The following is an 18,852-nucleotide window of genomic DNA, read 5'->3' on the forward strand; positions in this document are numbered from 1 at the left end:
TATTTTTTTTCAGTTGTGCCTTGCCTTTAGATCAAAATTTACATTTTATGTTTAAATGGCAAGTTAAGTAGTTCAAATATTTTAATAGAAAATTAGTGAATATTTTATTTAGCCTTTGGGAGAGAGCATGGGCCTTGATTTTATAGGCCCATATTTTTTTTAAAATATTTTTTAAAATCTAAATTCAACTAATTAACATATAATATATTATTGGTTTCAGAGGTAGAGGTCAGTGATTCATCAGTCTTATATAATACCTAGTGCTCATTATATCACATGAACTCATTAATTATAGACCTGTATTTGAATCCCATGCTTTGTCCCTTAGTAGCTATTTAGCTTGGGTAAATCATATAACCTATTTCCCTTCTATAAAATGGGGATAATAATACTTAGCTTATGAGTCAATGTCAGGGTTAAAGAGGCTAATGTGACTTGCACATTTGTCTGGTATTCTTTTTCCGTCTGTGAAAATAGTAATAACGGTAATAATAAGTAATAATAAGATGGATGAGAATAGCAGTTGTAGATATTATAAAAATAGAAGCTGAATTGGTTTGATAAATACAGGCAAAGCAGGAAATTGACAAGAGAAGTCACAAGGAATCATAAATTAGACATGCTTATGTAATGCTGCTAAAAGAAGCAAAATGTTGTGGGGCACCTGGTTGACTCAGTTGGTTAGGCGTCTGACTCTTGATCTCAGCTCTGGTCTTGATCTCAGGGTCATGAGTTCAAGCCCTGTGTTGGGCATGGAGCCTACTTAAAAAAAAAAGAAGCAAAATGTTGCTAATATATGTTACAAGTGATCTAATTTTATTTGTTTTTTTTTTTTTTTTAAAGATTTTATTTATTTATTTGACAGAGAGAGAGACACAGCAGAGCAGGAACACAAGCAGGGGGAGTGGGAGAGGGAGAAGCAGGCTTCCCGCCGAGCAGGGAGCCCGATGTGGGACTCGATCCCAGGACCCTGGGATCATGACCTGAGCTGAAGGCAGACGCTTAACGACTGAGCCACCCAGGCGCCCTCTAATTTTATTTGTAATGACTTCTCTACTACTGAAACCAGTATAGGGTGGTGGTGAAGAGTATATTTCTCTGGATTCAGACATAAGATCAAACTCTGACTTTGTCCCTTTTTGTGGCCCTGAGTAGGTTGTTTCACCTCTCTTAGCTGCCTGAATTTCCATTCGTAAAGTGGGGGTGATTCTAGTACATACCTCAGAGTTGTGAAGATTTAACAAGATGATTTATATAAAGCCCTTCACATGATATCTGGCACTTTCAATAAAATTTGGCTATTAATATAATTAAATATTAATTACTGTTCAGGTGGATACATAGGTCTATTTTCACCTGGGTAAAGGCCAACAAAAGATAGTGAAAAATGTTTATGGATCAGAAAAAAATGCCTTACGAAGATTAGGTATAAGAAATTTGATTGTTGGGGCACCTGGGTGCCTCAGTCGTTAAGCATCTGCCTTCGGCTCAGGTCATGATCCCAGGGTGCTGGGATCGAGCCCTGCATTGGGCTCCCTGCTCCTTGGGAAGCCTGCTTCTCCCTCTCCCACTCCCCCTGCTTGTGTTCCCTCTCTCGCTGTGTCTCACTCTGTCAAACAAAATCTTAAAAAAAAAAAGAAAGAAGTTGTGATTGTTTTTAGCTCAAACAAGAAAAAGTTGGATGCCAACTTTCAGCAAATATTGTAGTTATTGAATAATTAATTATCAGATATGGTTATCTGAGTAGTTATCAGCTGATCGCAATTTGTAGCAATGGATAAAGCAGGAGGAAACAGGTTTGTAGGCAACATACAAGTTAAAATGTTCAGAAGTTTCTTGGTTTTGCTGATCAGATTTAGTTTCAAAATCGAATTTGTTTAAATAGGACTCTATGCTAATCAGCAAAGGGATTTGCTTGATGACATTGAACTCTTTATTTTTAACTTTAAAAAAAATTTTGTTTATTTATTTGACAGAGAGACACAGCAAGAGAGGGAACACAAGCAGAGGGAGTGGGAGAGGGAGAAGCAGGGTTCCCACTGAGCAGGGAGCCTGATATGGGCCTGGATCCCAGGACCTTGGGATCGTGACCTGAGCCGAAGGCAGACGCTTAACGACTGAGCCACCCAAGCACCCTTGAACATTTTTTTTTAGATTGCTTTAACTTTTTATTATTACAGTGTTGTGATGAACACTATTTCACTTATATGGCTATCTACAAAGGACAAAATTATAGATGTAGAATATTCACATTTTACAACTTATTACGTATCTTGCCAAATTGCCCTTTAGAAAGACTGTACTAACATATCCATGTCAGTTTATAAGATCTTCCTATTTCACCACATATTCACCAAAACTGAGTATTTTTTTACTTTTTTTTTCAAATTTTTATTTAAATTCTAATTGGTTACTATATAGTGTAATATTTGTTTCAGGAGTAGAATTTAGTGATTCATCAATTACATATAATAAATGATTAATTATAGTTAAAAATTTTAGGTATACAAAAATCCTGATGAAAGATATTGATGTGTTAAACTCTGCTGGCAAGATGGACAAGATGCGACTCTTAAACATTCTGATGCAGCTTCGAAAGTGTTGTAATCATCCTTACTTGTTTGATGGTGCTGAACCTGGTCCACCTTATACCACTGATGAGCACATTGTCAGCAACAGTGGTAAAATGGTAGTTCTTGATAAACTGTTGGCCAAACTCAAAGAACAGGGTGAGTTACAAATCTATACATTAACATGAAATGACTTTATATTAGTGACTTGTGTATGAATAACATTTTGCATATTTACCCATCATTCATTCACTTATTCAGCGAACATTGTTGAGTACTTATTATCTGTCAGGAATTGTCCTATGGGCTGGGTATACAAAGATGCATAAGACAACAGTCTTTGCCTTGGATAAACAATGTAGTGAGGAGGAACAGTGGCAATTCGTTGTGATAAGTGCCATGATATGTTGAGAAACAGAGTTGGGGAAATCTTCACAAAGGCGACATTTGAAGTGAGTCCTGGAGAATGTCTAGGAGTAAATCATGGGAAAAAGGAGGGGGAAGCGTTTTACAGGGCAATGAAACAGAAGTGTGAAAAAGGAATGCAGAGCTTACAGCATTTGGGGTAGAGTGGCAGTTGAGGAATCTGGGAAGTTGGATGGGGCCAGATTACGAAAGGCCTTTTAAACATGCTAAAGAAGTATGGACTATTTGGAAGGCAGGGAGGGAGGTGTGTCATAGAAGATTTTGCTGTCAGCTGACGTGATCAGACTTGTATGTTTGGAGGAGAACCTTTGAAGCAGTACGGGGGTTCTACTGAGGATGAGAGATGAGAAACAAGAGACTAACTGGGAGACTATTGCAGTAGTCTAATGAAACGTTGTGTGGACCGATCACTCATCCTCAGGACAGAGAAAAGGCAGAATTTAAATCATCTCAATATGTGTGGAGGGTTTTGAAATCCTTAAACATGCATAACTCAGCAATGCATAATTCTGTATAGCATTCCTCAAAGGTGTATATGTGTGTGTGTTTCATGAAGTGTTCCACTATATATTTATATTACATGTGATGTTTACTTATATTTTTGTAACTTTCAAATTAGTTTTACACAAGTTGAATAACTTGCTTTTTGGGGGGAAATGTTTTAGGTTCAAGGGTTCTCATTTTTAGCCAGATGACTCGCTTGCTGGACATTTTGGAGGATTATTGTATGTGGCGTGGTTATGAGTATTGTCGACTGGATGGACAAACCCCACATGAAGAAAGAGAGGTGAGGAAAAGAAAGTAAAACAAAACTTTAAAAATCAGAGTTCAATTAAGCCATGTTTTTCATCATTAGGTAGTTTTGAACTTTGGCCTTTTTTTAAATAGCTAGGTGTGTTGAATTTCTCACTAACACCTCTCTGTCTCTCTGAGATCTTCAATTTGGCTTGCATTATACTGACTCCTTACAAAGCATCCTTTTCAAGGTCTTCAGAGACATCCTCACTTATCTAAAGGATACTACACCATTGCACCCTTACCTCTTCTAACCACAGCTCTGACCTTCTAATTACTGTTTCTCATCCTACTCTTTAATCTCTTGATTCTGCCATTTTCTTTTCTTGATTTGCTTCCTGCAGTAGACCCTCGCCATTTGTGGAGTTTAACAGTTGAGATTTTTCCAGTTTATGAGTAATCCTAAAGACTCATGAAACTAATTTGTAAAGGAAATAATCTGTGTTAGATTTTTGTAAAACTGAAATTGGACAACATAGGTATAGGTGTATCATGCATTTGGATCTTGGAATACCAAAAGGCTGGTGTATAGGAATGAGTTACTTAGCTAGTGAGGAAGCCTACCTAGCAGCCAGTGTCTTTCTCAAATTTGGGAATTCTTACAGATCTTTAGATTATCCCTCATGAATGTCATGGGTCTAATGTATTTTAAACCCTTTAAATACTTTTTTGGGGGGAGGGCTTTTCTAATTTATCTTCACTTTTCTGTGGTCCTTCAAGGCTCTGTCTTTGGTCTCTCTTTTAAGTCTATCCTCATGCTCTGGGCAAAGATTGTGATTTCATGGTATAGTGGAAAATGCATTGAACTTGGTTTCAGAAGACCTAAATTTCAGCACCAACTCCACCACTTTGTAGTGTATGCAAGCTGTTTAATTCTCTGAGCCTCAGTATCTTTAACTATTATCAGGGTAATATTAATACCTAGGCTGCTTTTTTTCTGACAATGTTATGAGGATCATTGGGTATAATAGATATGAATGCAGTTTTTAAAACTCTGTAGTGCAGGATATACTACATGTCATGAAATTGCACACAGGCCTTTTACCTCTCAGTTTTAAGGCTGCATCTCAGGCCACAGAGACTCTTAGTCCATGTCCCTCTCCTTCTATAGCTTCAGTGAGCACTCTGTCCCTTGTGTGCTTCCTTATTGAAGCTTGGCTCTAGCATAGGATAGGGTCCATAGCGGGCACACAGGCCCTTTTCATATTCAGGGTTTACCTGCTACCCATTGTGGGGAAACATTTTTGATAACATTTACAAATAATGGGGGTGTTCCAAAGTTTACACAGGTCCCTGCTCTATAGTAGTTTACTTTTTCTGAAATGGTAACTTGGAGCTTTATTGGGCTTTTGCTGATTTATTCCTCAGAATGGGTTTCTTTCAAATCCACATTAAGCACAAGCCATATAGTGCTATTCAAAATGACCCTTTTTCCTGGAGTGAAGATGATACTAAGGCAGAAAAGTAGGTGCTTTCTGACCTCAAATAGCCAATTTGCATTTCTGACTGATCTCCCTGTTTATGAACAATGTGGACTTTACCTAATTATACCCAAATTATTCTGGTTTCTTAAAATTTCTAATAATTTCTCCCTTCAGAGGCTTTGAATTGCATATGTTGAATTTAGGTACAGCAAAGTCAGAGCTGTTCTTTTTTTTTTTTAAATGCCCCACTTTCCCATTATACTGTTGTCCACCTAATCGTTTCATCTATTTTCCTAGTAAGGAGGGGAAGCCACATTTGATTCCTTACTCTAACTATTTGCCAGCTGTTAATAAGCAATTCTTTTTCAGTAGTTCTCAGATTTGCCCTTTCTTCATTGCTACCGCTAAATTCAGCTAGCGAAGTCTCTGGTCACCCTCTGACTCAGTTCCTATAACCTTTACTTAATTGGCCTCCTCACTTTTATAGGGAAAGGATCTAACATTTGTCAAGCAGCAACTCTAAGCTAGGCAATGTATAGTTCCAACTGAATTCTCCCAGCAGCCCAGTAAAATATAATTTACTGGTATCATTTTCTCTACTTGAAACTGTCTCAGAGAGGTTAAATGCTTGCTTAGAAACACATATGTCGTAAATGGTAATGAGTCACACCAGGTTTTTGCTCTTTCCTCTACACCAAATTGCCTCTCACTACACCATGCTGCTTTCTATACTGCCCCCTCTCCATGCTATACGGACTGCGGCAGTGAGCGTCACCTCTGCTGCAAGTTTTGACCATGCCATTCCATTCATTAAAAATATGACTTCCTGTATTTTCTGATTATCAAAGTAATATATGACTGCTGAAGGAAATTTGTAAAATAAAAGTATTTCTGGCCAATTTCTTTTTGTATATAGAATTTATATAAATAACGGATATTATACTATATTAATATAAAGTTTGGTAACATTTTTACTCAGCATTATGTTGTACTTTCCTATATCAGTAATAAACTTCATTGTAAAAATAACTTAAGTATAATATTACATCCAGTGGATGTACTATAAATAATTTATCTCCCAATTGTTGATCATTTAGGTTGTTTCCAAGTTTTCACTATTATAAATAATGCTAAAGTGAAAGTCCTTATACATAAATCTTTGTGCACATTTCTGATTATTTCCTTAGGATAAATTCCTAGAAGTGGAATTACTGGGTCAAAGGGTATGAACATTTTTAAGACTCTTGATGCATATTGCCAAATTGCTTTCCAGAAAGGTTGTACCAATTTCCATTCCCTGCAGCAATGTATGAGAGTGCCCGTCTCACCGCCCCCTCGTCAACATTGAGTATTATCATTTTTTTAATCTTCAAAAAATGGTATTATGTTTTAATTTGCATTTATTTGATTACTAGTGAGATTGAACATTATTTTTGTATTATTAGCCATTCATATTTGTTCTGTGAATTGTCTGTTCTTTCCTTTTTTTTTTTCCTTATTTTTCTATTGGGGTCTTAGTGTTTCTAATTAATTTGTATGAGATCTTTATATAGTAGGGATATTAACATCCCATTAATTTTAAGACTCTTTACTGAATATCCCTGGATTACCTTACTGAATTTCCTCATTACTTCCCTATTTGCCCCTTGTCACCATATGGAAATAAATCTACTTAATCTCCCCTTTATCCAATTCTCTCATTCATATTTCTGAACCTTTTTCTTTCTTGTTGGTCTTCCAAACTATACCTTCTTTGTTAATCCTATGTAAAATAATGGGAATGAAGCTGAGATAGCTGACATTTTACCTCCTAGATATTTTTCAGCTCTCACTCCAAACATTTTTACTACTGTTGCTTTAAGTAATTTAAATGATTAGCTTGCCTAGTTAAATTTGTCTGTACGATTGTTCTGAGTTTGTCTCTATTGATGTAAGCTTCTAAATATTAGGAACTTTATGTAATATACTTTCTACAGCAATTCACACAGTACAGTATATAGATATATGCTTAAGTATTTTTGAGATGGAAGAATATCATAAAGTGGGCTTTTGAATATGTATGTTAAAAATATTTCTTAAGGACTCTGTTAATATAATTTTATTTTTGTTTTTCTTCCATCTCCTGTGTCAATTAAAAAAAGGAAGCAATAGAGGCCTTTAATGTTCCTAATAGTAGCAAATTCATCTTTATGCTGAGTACCAGAGCTGGAGGTCTTGGAATTAACTTGGCAAGTGCTGACGTGGTTATACTGTATGATTCAGACTGGAATCCACAGGTTGATCTACAAGCTATGGTTAGTAATCTTTAATGATGCCAGAAATTTATTTTAGCTAGGAATACTGTTGTTATTTATGCAGCACAGACGTAACTTATAAAAGGGCAACAACAATTTTTGGGAGGTTTTCTAGATGTTAAAATAGATTATCTTGGAAAACAAAGATACTGTGCTAATTACAAAAACAAAAAAGAAAACAGAAACACACACACCCCAAATCCAACTACAGCATTTATGTGTCTATTTTGGCATTTATCATGAAACAGAAATGTTTTCTCCCACTCCTGAATATTGAAAAGGACATGTACATATGTCTTAATGAAAAGGGTTAAAAAGTTAATGTATTGATATTAATTCTTTTGGATTACTAAATACATTAAAATCCTTAGCACTAAAATTGGGAGAGGTATGATTTCAACTTTTGTAATAAAACATTTGGGATGAGGAGGTAAAAAGGTAACAACGGAATATATTCCAGGAAAACATCTGATACCTAAGGACACCATTGGAAAATATCCTACCCTTTTTTCAAGAAAAATTTCAAGGAGCTATTTCTTTTATCTGTCATCATGCTGTCATTTACTGAATTAGAGGTACAACTTCTGTCAGTGTGACTCACATTTTGAGATAAAGAAAAGTAATTTCAGAAGTACAAAGATGCAAAATAGCTATGCACTCAAAATCCCAATAAATTATGGGATAATTTACTATCTTTGGAAGCAATTAAAGTCATACGTCAATGAGGCATGGCTTAGAAGTCCTTTTTAAAAATTTTATATATTTATATTTTTTGGTGCTGAAACCCGGGAGTGAACGCCCCACCTTCCTTTTTTTTATAACAGAATTAAAACATATTGACTATCAGGACATTTTAATTTTTTTTTAAGATTTTATTTATTTATTTGACAGAGATGTAGTGAGAGAGGGAACCCAAGCAGAGGGAGAATGGGAGAGGGAGAAGCAGGCTTCCCGCAGAGCAGGGAGCCCTATGTGGAGCTCGATCCCAGGACCCTGGGATCATGACCTGGGGAAAAGGCAGACGCTTAACGACTGAGCCACCCAGGCACCCCAAAAACTTGTTTTAAATTAGCTAGGAAACTTGATATTTCAAGAAGGTCTGATATGAAGGTTTTCATAAAGAATTCCCTTTCCTTATTAATATTCTTAAATATAAAGAACTCATGCAATTTGATTTTTTTTTAAGATTTTATTTATTTATTTGATAGAGACACAACGAAGAGGAAACACAAGCAGGGGGAGTGGGAGAGGAAGAAGCAGGCTTCCTGCAGAGCAGGAAGCCCGATGTGGGGCTCAATCCCAGCACCCTGGGATCATGACCTGAGCCTAAGGCAGATGCTTAAAGACTGAGCCACCCAGGCGCCCTGACATTTTAATTTTTTAATTTTTAAATTTTTTTAAAGATTTATTTGTATTTTTAGAGAGAGAGCAGGCCCACATGTGTGCACATGCACGAGTCAGGGGAGGGGCAGAGAGAGAGAATCGTCAAGCAGCCTGATGCAGGGCTCAGTCTCATGACCCATGAGATCATGACCTGAGCAGACATCAAGGGTTGGACACTTAGCTGACTGAACCACCCAGGTGCCCCAAGACATTTTTAAATCGAAATGCTTTTTTATCATTACTTTAGCATGGTACTGAGCTAGCTGTTTGATATGACTCAGTAGGAGTAAGCCCCAGTAAGTTACAGGGTTACTAAACTGGAAAACCTGTTGATAACACTTCATTTCCTTATAATTGTTAAGAGTATAGCTGATCTTTCATGACTTACTGATTTGAGTTTGAAATTTTAAATTTGTGTAGAGGTGTTGCGTTCTCATTCAGTGTACTTTGTTGAAATTGTTACTGAGCTCTAGTGTTTTTATATTTAGTTCAAGGGCTGTTTTGAATCTTGTTTCTTTGGTTTGTTTTTCTCAACTGCCCTCTTCCCTTCACCTGTTTGCTCTAGCAGCCTCTGTGTTTTAAAAACACTCCCCATAGCTGTTTTTGTATTATCAGAACTTGCCATCTGTCACCTTTACCAACCATAAACCATAGGACTAATTCTAGACCACTATATAGTAAGGATATTAATATGCCATTAATTTTTATTACCTTTTATTACACATCCCTGAATTGCCTCCATAAAAAGAAAGAACTGCTTGATTATGCAGACTTTTGCCACCATAGCAACCCTTGCTAACTACTTTGCCCCTCACAAAACTACTTGCTATTGTGGAAGATGTTTGCATTTAGTGGCTTAAAGTTGCTTAGAAAACTCCGTCTAGTCCTCATCTTAAAGGGGCTTTGGTTGTTGCCTTTCTGGAAGTTTTCTCTTACTGGTATATTATAATATTGGCAGATTTTTTTGGTCACAGGGACCTCTAGATATTCCATATTTAAAAAAGATTTATTTGAGAGAAAGAGAGCGTGCACAAGCGGGGGGCGGGGGGCGGAGCAGGAAGCCCAACATGGGGCTCGATCCTAGGACCCTGAGATCATGACCTGAGCCGAAGCCAGACGCTTAACTGACTGAGCCACCCAGGCGCCCCATAGATATTCTTAATATTCATTATCCTCCTTTAAAATGTGGCAGGTCTAGAGAGCTCAGAAACTAATTTTATATTTAGAATTTTATAGCATATGGTGGCTGTACTATATATTTTATCCAGAATACCCAATATCTTATATTAGGATTCTTTCTTTTAGGATCGAGCACATCGTATTGGTCAGAAGAAGCCAGTACGTGTGTTCCGTCTCATCACTGATAATACTGTTGAAGAAAGGATTGTAGAAAGAGCAGAGATAAAACTGAGACTTGACTCAATTGTTATACAACAAGGTATTTATACATGTAAAATAATTAGGTGGTTTTTTTTTTCCTCCAAAAACACATGCAGTTTTCTTTAAAGGACATTATTTTTATTTTTTTAAGATTTATTTATTTATTTTAGAGAGAGAGAGCAAGTGTGTGTGGGGAGGGGCAGAGGGAGACGGAGACAAGCAGACTCCCTGCTGACTGGGGAGCCCGATGTGGGTCTTGATTCCAGGACCCTGACATCATGATCTGATCTGAAATCAAGAGTTGGATGCTTAACCGACTGAGCCACCCAGGCACCCCAAGGAGATTACTTTTAAAGTTGACTAAAATTTGCAAACTTACAGGAAAAAAGTCAGTTTTTTAAAAAAAGTGTTAATTTAAATCCATTTAATTTAAAGCCTTGCATTCAATATATGGAATAGATAGTTAAACATCAGTAGTTTATGGTTGAATGCCAGTGGCATGTCTTCTCAAGTACCTGATATTATTTAGCAGTTAAAATGTCTAGTTAAAAATTTTTTTAAAGATTTAAGACTTTATTTATGAGAGGGAGCACACATGCACACGTGGGGGGGGTGGGAAGGGCAGAGGGAGAGGGAGAAGCAGGTAGGAGCCTGATGGACATGGGGCTCTATCCCAGGACTCTGGGATCATGATCTGAGCTGAAGGCAGACACTTACTGACTGAGCCACCCAGGCGCCCCTAAAAAATTTTTATACACATATTAGAGAGTGCCTGTTGATAGAAGGAAATTTGATCTGAAAAATGACCTTTGAAAATGAAAATATGTTTCTGTTCTTCTGAGTTTTAACTGAATTTTACGGAAGGACACTCATATTGAAATAGAAGGTATGGTAGAAGAAAAACTTGTAGGTGTGTTCATTAACATAACTTTAAAGCTCACTAATTTTCTGTGCTTTTAAAGCTTTGCTTACAGTTAAATGTGGTAGTGTCTGATTAGAACTATTATGTTGTGCTTTCTATGGAATATAATTGAATATATACAACTTTTATTTTTATTATTAGGAAGACTCATTGACCAACAGTCTAACAAGCTGGCAAAAGAGGAAATGTTGCAAATGATACGTCATGGAGCCACCCATGTTTTTGCTTCTAAAGAAAGTGAGCTGACAGATGAAGACATTACAACTCTTCTGGAAAGAGGGGAAAAGAAGGTTAGTTAAAATGACATTTGTTTTCATGATGAATTGCTTTAAAAATCAACGTATTTCAGCATGCTTAATTGGATTTGTGTTGTTTCAAATGCATGTTTCAAATGACTCATGTTCTCTCTAAGGATTTGTAGATTTATATCCAGGGGTAGTTTAGGGTTTTTTAGTTTAATTTTTGGTAAGAAAGACTAAGAACTAGAGTTTAAAATTGAGTGACCTTATATTTTATGTTTATTGAAAATAATGTTGGTATTACTTAAAAGCCAAATAAATTTCATGTTCAATCACATATCAGGACTACATTTTTGCAACCTTTTTCTTACACTTGATAACATTGCATTAACTGAAAATCTTTTGTGAACATTTCATGAAATATTAAAGCATTATTTGTTAAAGTATAATAAACTATTTCAGAATATTGCAATTTTGTGTTGAATTTACTTTTTTTTTTTTTACAAATTATTTTAGATAATTTCAAACATAAGTAAAAGTAGACAGAAATTATATGACTACATCTTCAGGGATAAAAGATTTTAAAGAAAGCCTAATTGAGAATACTTGAATAACCATTTAAGTATTTAAAATACTTGGAGCAAGTTAAATTTATATTCATTTAACGTTAGCCTTGCATTCTTACCTTGTAAATTAACAGATTGGATATTTCATGTCAAACCTGACTTTTAAAAAGATAGAGAACCCACAGATTTTTGTAAGTAATTCAGTGATAACTTGCTAATTTCAATGCATTGAACTGTAGACTGCAGAGATGAATGAACGCTTGCAGAAAATGGGAGAGTCTTCTCTGAGAAATTTTAGAATGGACACTGAACAAAGTTTGTACAAGTTTGAAGGAGAAGATTATAGAGAAAAACAGAAGGTAACTTTTTACCCTCAGCCATTAGACTCTCAAATTAGCATTTCTCCCCATAACCATTATTAAAAAACACTGACGGGGCATCTGGCTGTCTCAGTCGGTAGAACATGTGTGACTCTTGATCTTGGGGTTGTGAGTTCAAGCCCCATGTTGGGTGTAGGGGTTATTTAAAAAAATAGATAAAATTAAAACAATAATAAAATTAAAAAAACCCCCACTGGCACTTACCTATTACAGTGCTCTGCTGTGGAGCGAAATTTGATGTAGGTCAGATCTCATGCAATTGCTATCTTTAATAAATTTTGCTGGATAAAGATGATGATGATGATTACCAGCATCCTCCTCATCATTTTTGCTGCTGTTGTTGCTGTTATTACTGTTTTTGAGAAGCAGTGTAGGATTGTGGTGGAATTCCTGGATTTTGATGCTGAAATCCCAACTGTATTACTAATTAAGTGACTTTGGGTACTGATTTTTCTCCACTATCAAATGTCCATACACTGCATGGACAGCAAAGGTCCTTTGAGGAAATGGGAGTTTTATTTATTTTGGTTGAAATTATGGCTGTAATTAAAAATTTTAAATTTGAAATGACTTTAGACTTTATTACAATAAAGTACAGAGTTCACATATATCTTTCACCCAGCTTCCCCTAATGTTAACAATTTACATAATCAGAGTACATTTATCAAATTAACACGTTTTCTCCCTAAGTTCTTTCCCTGTTCCAGGGGATACAATCCAGGATCTCACACTGCAATTTAAAAAAAACAGCTTTATTATGGGGTGCCTGGGTGGCTCAGTCGTTAAGCGTCTGCCGTCGGCTCAGGTCATGGTCCCAGGGTCCTGGGATCGAGCCCTGCATCGGGCCCCCTGCTCCGCAGGAGGCTTGCTTCTCCCTCTCCTACTTCCCCTGCTTGTATTCCCTCTCTTGCTATCTCTCTCTGTCAAATAAATAAATAAAATCTTTTAAAAAAATAGAAAAAGGCTTTATTTTTAAGAGCAGTTTTAGATTCACAACAAAATAAAGTGGAAAATAGAGAGTTCCCATACCTACCTACTCCAAATAAACATAACTACTACACTATTAATATCCCACATCAGAGTGGTACATTTGTTACAACTGAACCTACATTGACACATCATTATCATCCAAAGCCCATCTTTTATGTTAAGGTTCACTTTTGGTATTGTACATTCTGTGGGTTTGGATAAATGTGTAATGACATGTATCCACCATTATAGTATCATCCAGAATAGTGTTACTGCCCTAAAAAGTTCTCTGTGCTCTGCCTATTCATTTCTTTCTATAGCCACTGGCAACAAGTAATCTTTATACTAGCTCCATAGTTTTGCTTTTTCCAGACTATCATATAGTTGGAATAATACAGTATGTGGCCTTTTCAGATTGGCTTCTTTCACTTAGCCGTATGCATTTAAGGTACCTTCATGTTTTTTCATGGTTTGATAGCTCATTTCTTTTTAGTGCTGAGTAATACTCTGTTGTCTGGATGTATCACAATTTATTTATTCATTCATCTACTGAAGGACGTCTTGGTTGTCTCCAAGTTTTGGCCATTATGAATAAAGCTGTCATAAAAATCCATGTGCAGGTTTTGGGGTGGACATAGATTTTCAACTCCTTTGGGTAGATGCCAAGGATCATGATTGCTGGAGCGTGTGATAAGCTAATGTTTAGTTTTGTAAGAAGCTGCCAACCCTTCTTCCAAAGTGGCCATACCATTTTGCATTCTCATGAGCAATGAATGAGAATTCTGTTGCTCCACATTCTCACTAGCATTTGGTGTTGTCAGTGTTCTGGATTTTGGCCATTCTAATAGGTGTGTAGTGGTATCTCGTTCTAATTTGCATTTCACTGACATAAGATGTTGAGCATCTTTTCATTTGCTTATTTCCATCTGTATGTCTTCTTTGGCGAGGCATCTGTTCAGGACTTTTGCCTATTTTTAAAATCAGGTTGTTTTCTTATTGTTGAATTTTAAGAGTTCTTTGTATATTTTGGATAACAGTCCTTTATAAGATGTGTTTTGCAAATATTTTCTGTCATTTTGTGACATTCTCTTGACCCACAATGTGTTTTTTTTTTGTTTTGTTTTGTTTTTTTGCTGTGTCTTCCTAGGCTCTTTTAATCTGTGTTAGTTCTCAGTCTTCCTTTGTCTTTCACGGTCTTTACACTTTTGAAGAGTATTGGTCAGTTATTTTGTAGTTTGTCTCTCATTTTGGGTTTGTCTGACATTGTCTCATGATTGGCCTGAGGTTATGTATTTTTTGGCAAGAATTGCATGGCAGGGATGTTAAGTCTTCAGTACATCTTACCAGGGAATATAAGATGTTGTTGTGTTGTATTACAGGAAATAGTAACCTTGATCACTTAGTTGAGGTGGTGTCTGCTGGGTTTCTTCACTGCAGAGTTACCATTTTTCCCTTTGTATTTGATAAATATCTTGGGGAATATATTCCTTAAACATATACCCACTGATTTTAGCATGTATTGGTGGCATTTGCCTGCAACAGTTATTGTTGTAGTTTTTGCCTGATAGTAATTTTGTATTTCTTTCATTCCACCTACATTTATTAACTGGGATTTTTCCGTAAGGAAGACCTGTCTCTTCTCATTTATTTTATACTCATTTATATCAGCATGGGCTCATGGATATTTATTTTATTTTTTGAGTTATAATACAATTTTATCATTGTTTTGTTTGCCAAAATTGTTCTATAAAGCTGTTATATTTTTAACTCACAGAAATGAATTTTGTTAGAATAAGAGCTTATTTTTGGATATTGATTTTACTGAAGAATGAAAGGTGAGCCATTTTAGTTCGCGGTGCAACTAGTATGCTGATAATGCTTTGTTGCTATCATTATTTTTGGTAGTTTTTAGTGTCTTGACTTACATCTATTTGGTTGTTCTATCTATAACCTTAATTTAGACTGCTTATGTTTTATTCTGATGAGATAAACATGATGACTTGCATGAATAAGGTGGAAATTGTTTTTGAGATCTCATTGTGTGATACAAATTTTTTAAATTTTACAATTATTTCTGTGGGCTTATTGGTATTAAGAGTATTTTATAAAGTGGAAAAATATTAAACAGTGAGGAGTCTAAATATCAGTGGAACTTCTAATCTACATCCTTAGAGTAAAATTAGACTTAGTAAAATATTTGTCTATGTCTAATATAGCAGGTTTCCTGTGCTTCCAATTCTAGTGAAATAATGTACAAATATAGAAGAATTTTAGTAATAATTATGATTAGTCATATTTTTATAATTGAATGACAAAAATCAGATTTTAAAAATATTCTGACTTGACATTATCTCTTATTTCTGGCTTTTCATATTTTTTAGATAGGTTCTTAAAATAGGTTCCAATTATCCTTTGAAGAGAATTGAGAACCTACAAAAATATTGTTTATATGTAAATCATGGGAATTACACAATGAGGTAGATTTTCATATATGATTTGTTGAACCAGCATTACTTTACAACCATACCTGGGAAATTAAGTCATAATGACTGACATTGATCCTAAAGAAATTAACCTGAATTAGTTTGTATTAATGCACTCTTACCTAAAACAAACGAATTCAGCATGATTTAGTGTATTTGAAAGTTTGGGAATAGGCCCTTAATACTTATTCCAAATTTGGATACCTAGACCTGCGTATAAGTATGGGTTAAATGGCCAATACGTTACTTTTGACTAAGTTAAGTTAAATTATTATTGATTTATTTTCATTCCAATTGGGACAAATAACATATTGGTTATTTATAAAATATCTTTTCTTTTCTTTTTTTTTTTTTTTTAAAGATTTTTTATTTATTTGAGAGAGAGAGAATGAGAGATAGAGAGCACAAGTGGGAGGAGGGTCAGAGGGAGAAACAAGACTCCCCGCTGAGCAGGGAGCTGAGCAGGGAGCCCGATGTGGGACTCGATCCCGGGACTCCAAGATCATGACCTGAGCCGAAGGCAGTCGCTTAACCAACTGAGCCACCCAGGCGCCCCAAATATCTTTTCAATTACTATCCTCTCACATTAATTCATTTGAGGGGGGAAACAAAACTACTTTTAGAGGTTTGAATATTTTTTATTTTATGTAAACTCACATTATACTGTCTATATCTCATAGACTCTTAGAGTTAAAAGAAACTTAAAGGTCATTTAGTCTAACCTTTTTGTAATTAAGAAATCCCATCTGTAGCATGTAGGGCAGTTATCCAGCCTCTATTTAAATGTGGTCGTATTGGGAATCATACTCCTCTTGGGAGAGTTCATTTCACAATTTTATATTTTTTGGTTCTCAGAAAACTACTTATTTGACTTACAAGCTCCTTGATGGAAGAGATTATTCATCTTTGTATCCCTGACACTGACTTGTAAATAATACAATAGGTACTTAAGATATATTTGTTAAATTACATCGAGTAGCAATCTACTTTCCACATTGGTTTTTTTTTTTTTAAAGATTTTATTTATTTGACAGAGACACAGCGAGAGAGGGAACACAAGCAGGGGGAGTGGGAGAGGGAGAAGCAGGCTTCCCGCGGAGCAGGGAGCCCCATGCAGGGCTTGATCCCAGGACCCTGGCATCATGACCTGAGCTGAAGGCAGACACTTAACGACTGAGCCACCCAGGCACCCCTCCACATTGGTTAACCTTATGGATCAACTGAGACTTGTGTTCTTTTCTAGTTGATAGACTTTTACGTATGTGAATACTACCATTATGTCTGTCTTTAGTCTTTACTTCTTTGGACACTGTGAGAGTTTGTAGATCCCTAACCATCCTACTCATCTTAGCTTATCATCCACTCTTAAACTGTGATGCTAAAGTTGGAGCTCCATCCTTAGGTAAGATCAAATAGAGTGGGATCATTAATGGTAGATTAATGGCCTCTTTTGTGTTCAGGCACTAGGATAGGCACTGTGAAATCAAGAAAAATACCTGAACTGGAAAACCATCCCTATAGACTCCAGAGTTTTGTATTTGTCAGTTTGGCCTATTGGCTTTTAAATTGTATTTTCTAGCTGATATTGGGGTAAAGTTTTTTTTTTTTTTAAAGATTTTATTTATTTAATTGACAGAGAGAGAGAGACAGAGAGAGAGGGAACACAAGCAGGGGGAGTGGGAGAGGGAGAAGCAGGCTTCCTGCCGAGCAGGGAGCCCGATGCGGGGCTCGATCCCAGGACTCCAGGATCATGACCTGAGCCGAAGGCAGTCGCTTAACCAACTGAGCCACCCAGGCGCCCCAGTTTTTTTTTTTTTAAAGATTTTATTTATTTATTTGACAGAGAGAGAGACAGCTAGAGAGGGAACACAAGCAGCAGGAGCAGGAGAGGGAGAAGCAGGCTCCCCGCTGAGCAGGGAGCGGGGGGGGGGGGGGGGGGGGGGCTCAATCCCGGGACCTGGGATCCTGGCCTGAGCCAAAGGCAGACACTTAACGACTGAGCCACCCAGGCGCCCCCTGGGGTAGAGTTTTGTAATGCTACCTAATCCTAATCATTGTTCACCCAACTTTGGTGTTTAATAATAATTTAGGTTCAACTCCTGGCAGTTTATCTAATGCCTTAACTCATGCGGTCACATTTAATTCTCAAGGTAGATATTATTCTTCCCACTTCACAGAGGGAGGAATTAATTTTCCCCATTACACAACTGGTACAGTGGCAGAACCTGGTTTCAAATTCAGGTCTTTTCTGATTCCACTGACTTTTCCCACCGCTACCTTACCAAGGCCTTACTTCATTTTAAAATTTCTCTTGATTTGAAGGGATATATGCCTGTCATGTTGATATTCATCATTTACCCCTTTCAGCTACTTTCTAATTCATACACTTGACACAGTTACCAGAATCATTGTTAGTCTTCTATATTAGATACTATTTATTTCAACATAAAATACTAACCAGATTGTGCAAATTCTTCTCACTTACCAAGGAAGAACTAAGTTTTTAAATAACAACTAAACTTGCTTATTACAAAAAAAGAAAACAAAAGCATCCTTGCACCTAAACTTGGCATATACAATGCAAGGGTTTGGAACTTGGGACATATAATTGTGACTTCTAAAGTGCAAGTTTTGCTTCTTCCAAATGGCTTTAGTTTTCTCATGCTTCTGCAACCTCGATGTGTTTGATTTTTAAAAACATTTTGGAATAATTAAATTCCTTGTTTTTGTATATAGCTTGGGATGGTGGAATGGATTGAACCTCCTAAACGAGAACGCAAAGCAAACTACGCAGTGGATGCGTACTTTAGAGAGGCTTTACGTGTCAGCGAGCCAAAGGTTCCAAAGGTAAAACATGAGGCCAGTTTTTATGTCCTATAGCTGAATTCTCTTGTAACATGGTCTGTGACTTAGATTGATTTGTATCAGTGCAACATTACAGCCCTTAAGATAGAACAATGATGTAGAAAAGTACTTGATGTGGCCCCACCATATAAAGGGATTCCATTGTATTTATGTTTC

General features: G+C 36.3%; 1 protein-coding gene across 8 annotated transcripts in view; it reads left to right on the forward strand.

Annotated features, from left to right (window-relative positions):
* The window catches only part of SMARCA1 (SNF2 related chromatin remodeling ATPase 1), a 433,394-nt gene that overhangs the window by 24,188 nt on the left and 390,354 nt on the right, over positions 1 to 18,852 (forward strand). For 5 of the 8 annotated variants that reach the window (XM_073879171.1, XM_025852592.2, XM_025852590.2 and 2 more), the window contains exons 11-18: positions 2,503 to 2,729; positions 3,662 to 3,783; positions 6,403 to 6,438; positions 7,357 to 7,509; positions 10,198 to 10,330; positions 11,336 to 11,484; positions 12,239 to 12,358; positions 18,568 to 18,678. In XM_073879171.1, coding sequence (XP_073735272.1) covers positions 2,503 to 2,729; positions 3,662 to 3,783; positions 6,403 to 6,438; positions 7,357 to 7,509; positions 10,198 to 10,330; positions 11,336 to 11,484; positions 12,239 to 12,358; positions 18,568 to 18,678 — 1,051 coding nt within the window. The remainder of the gene's footprint in view (positions 1 to 2,502; positions 2,730 to 3,661; positions 3,784 to 6,402; positions 6,439 to 7,356; positions 7,510 to 10,197; positions 10,331 to 11,335; positions 11,485 to 12,238; positions 12,359 to 18,567; positions 18,679 to 18,852) is intronic. The other 3 variants (XM_073879172.1, XM_073879174.1, XM_073879173.1) reach the window with 1 other exon arrangement.

This window comes from Callorhinus ursinus, unplaced genomic scaffold, assembly GCF_003265705.2.
Source record: "Callorhinus ursinus isolate GAN/ISIS: 27379988/994484 unplaced genomic scaffold, GSC_fseal_2.0 scaffold33, whole genome shotgun sequence".
Classification (NCBI taxonomy): domain Eukaryota; kingdom Metazoa; phylum Chordata; class Mammalia; order Carnivora; family Otariidae; genus Callorhinus; species Callorhinus ursinus.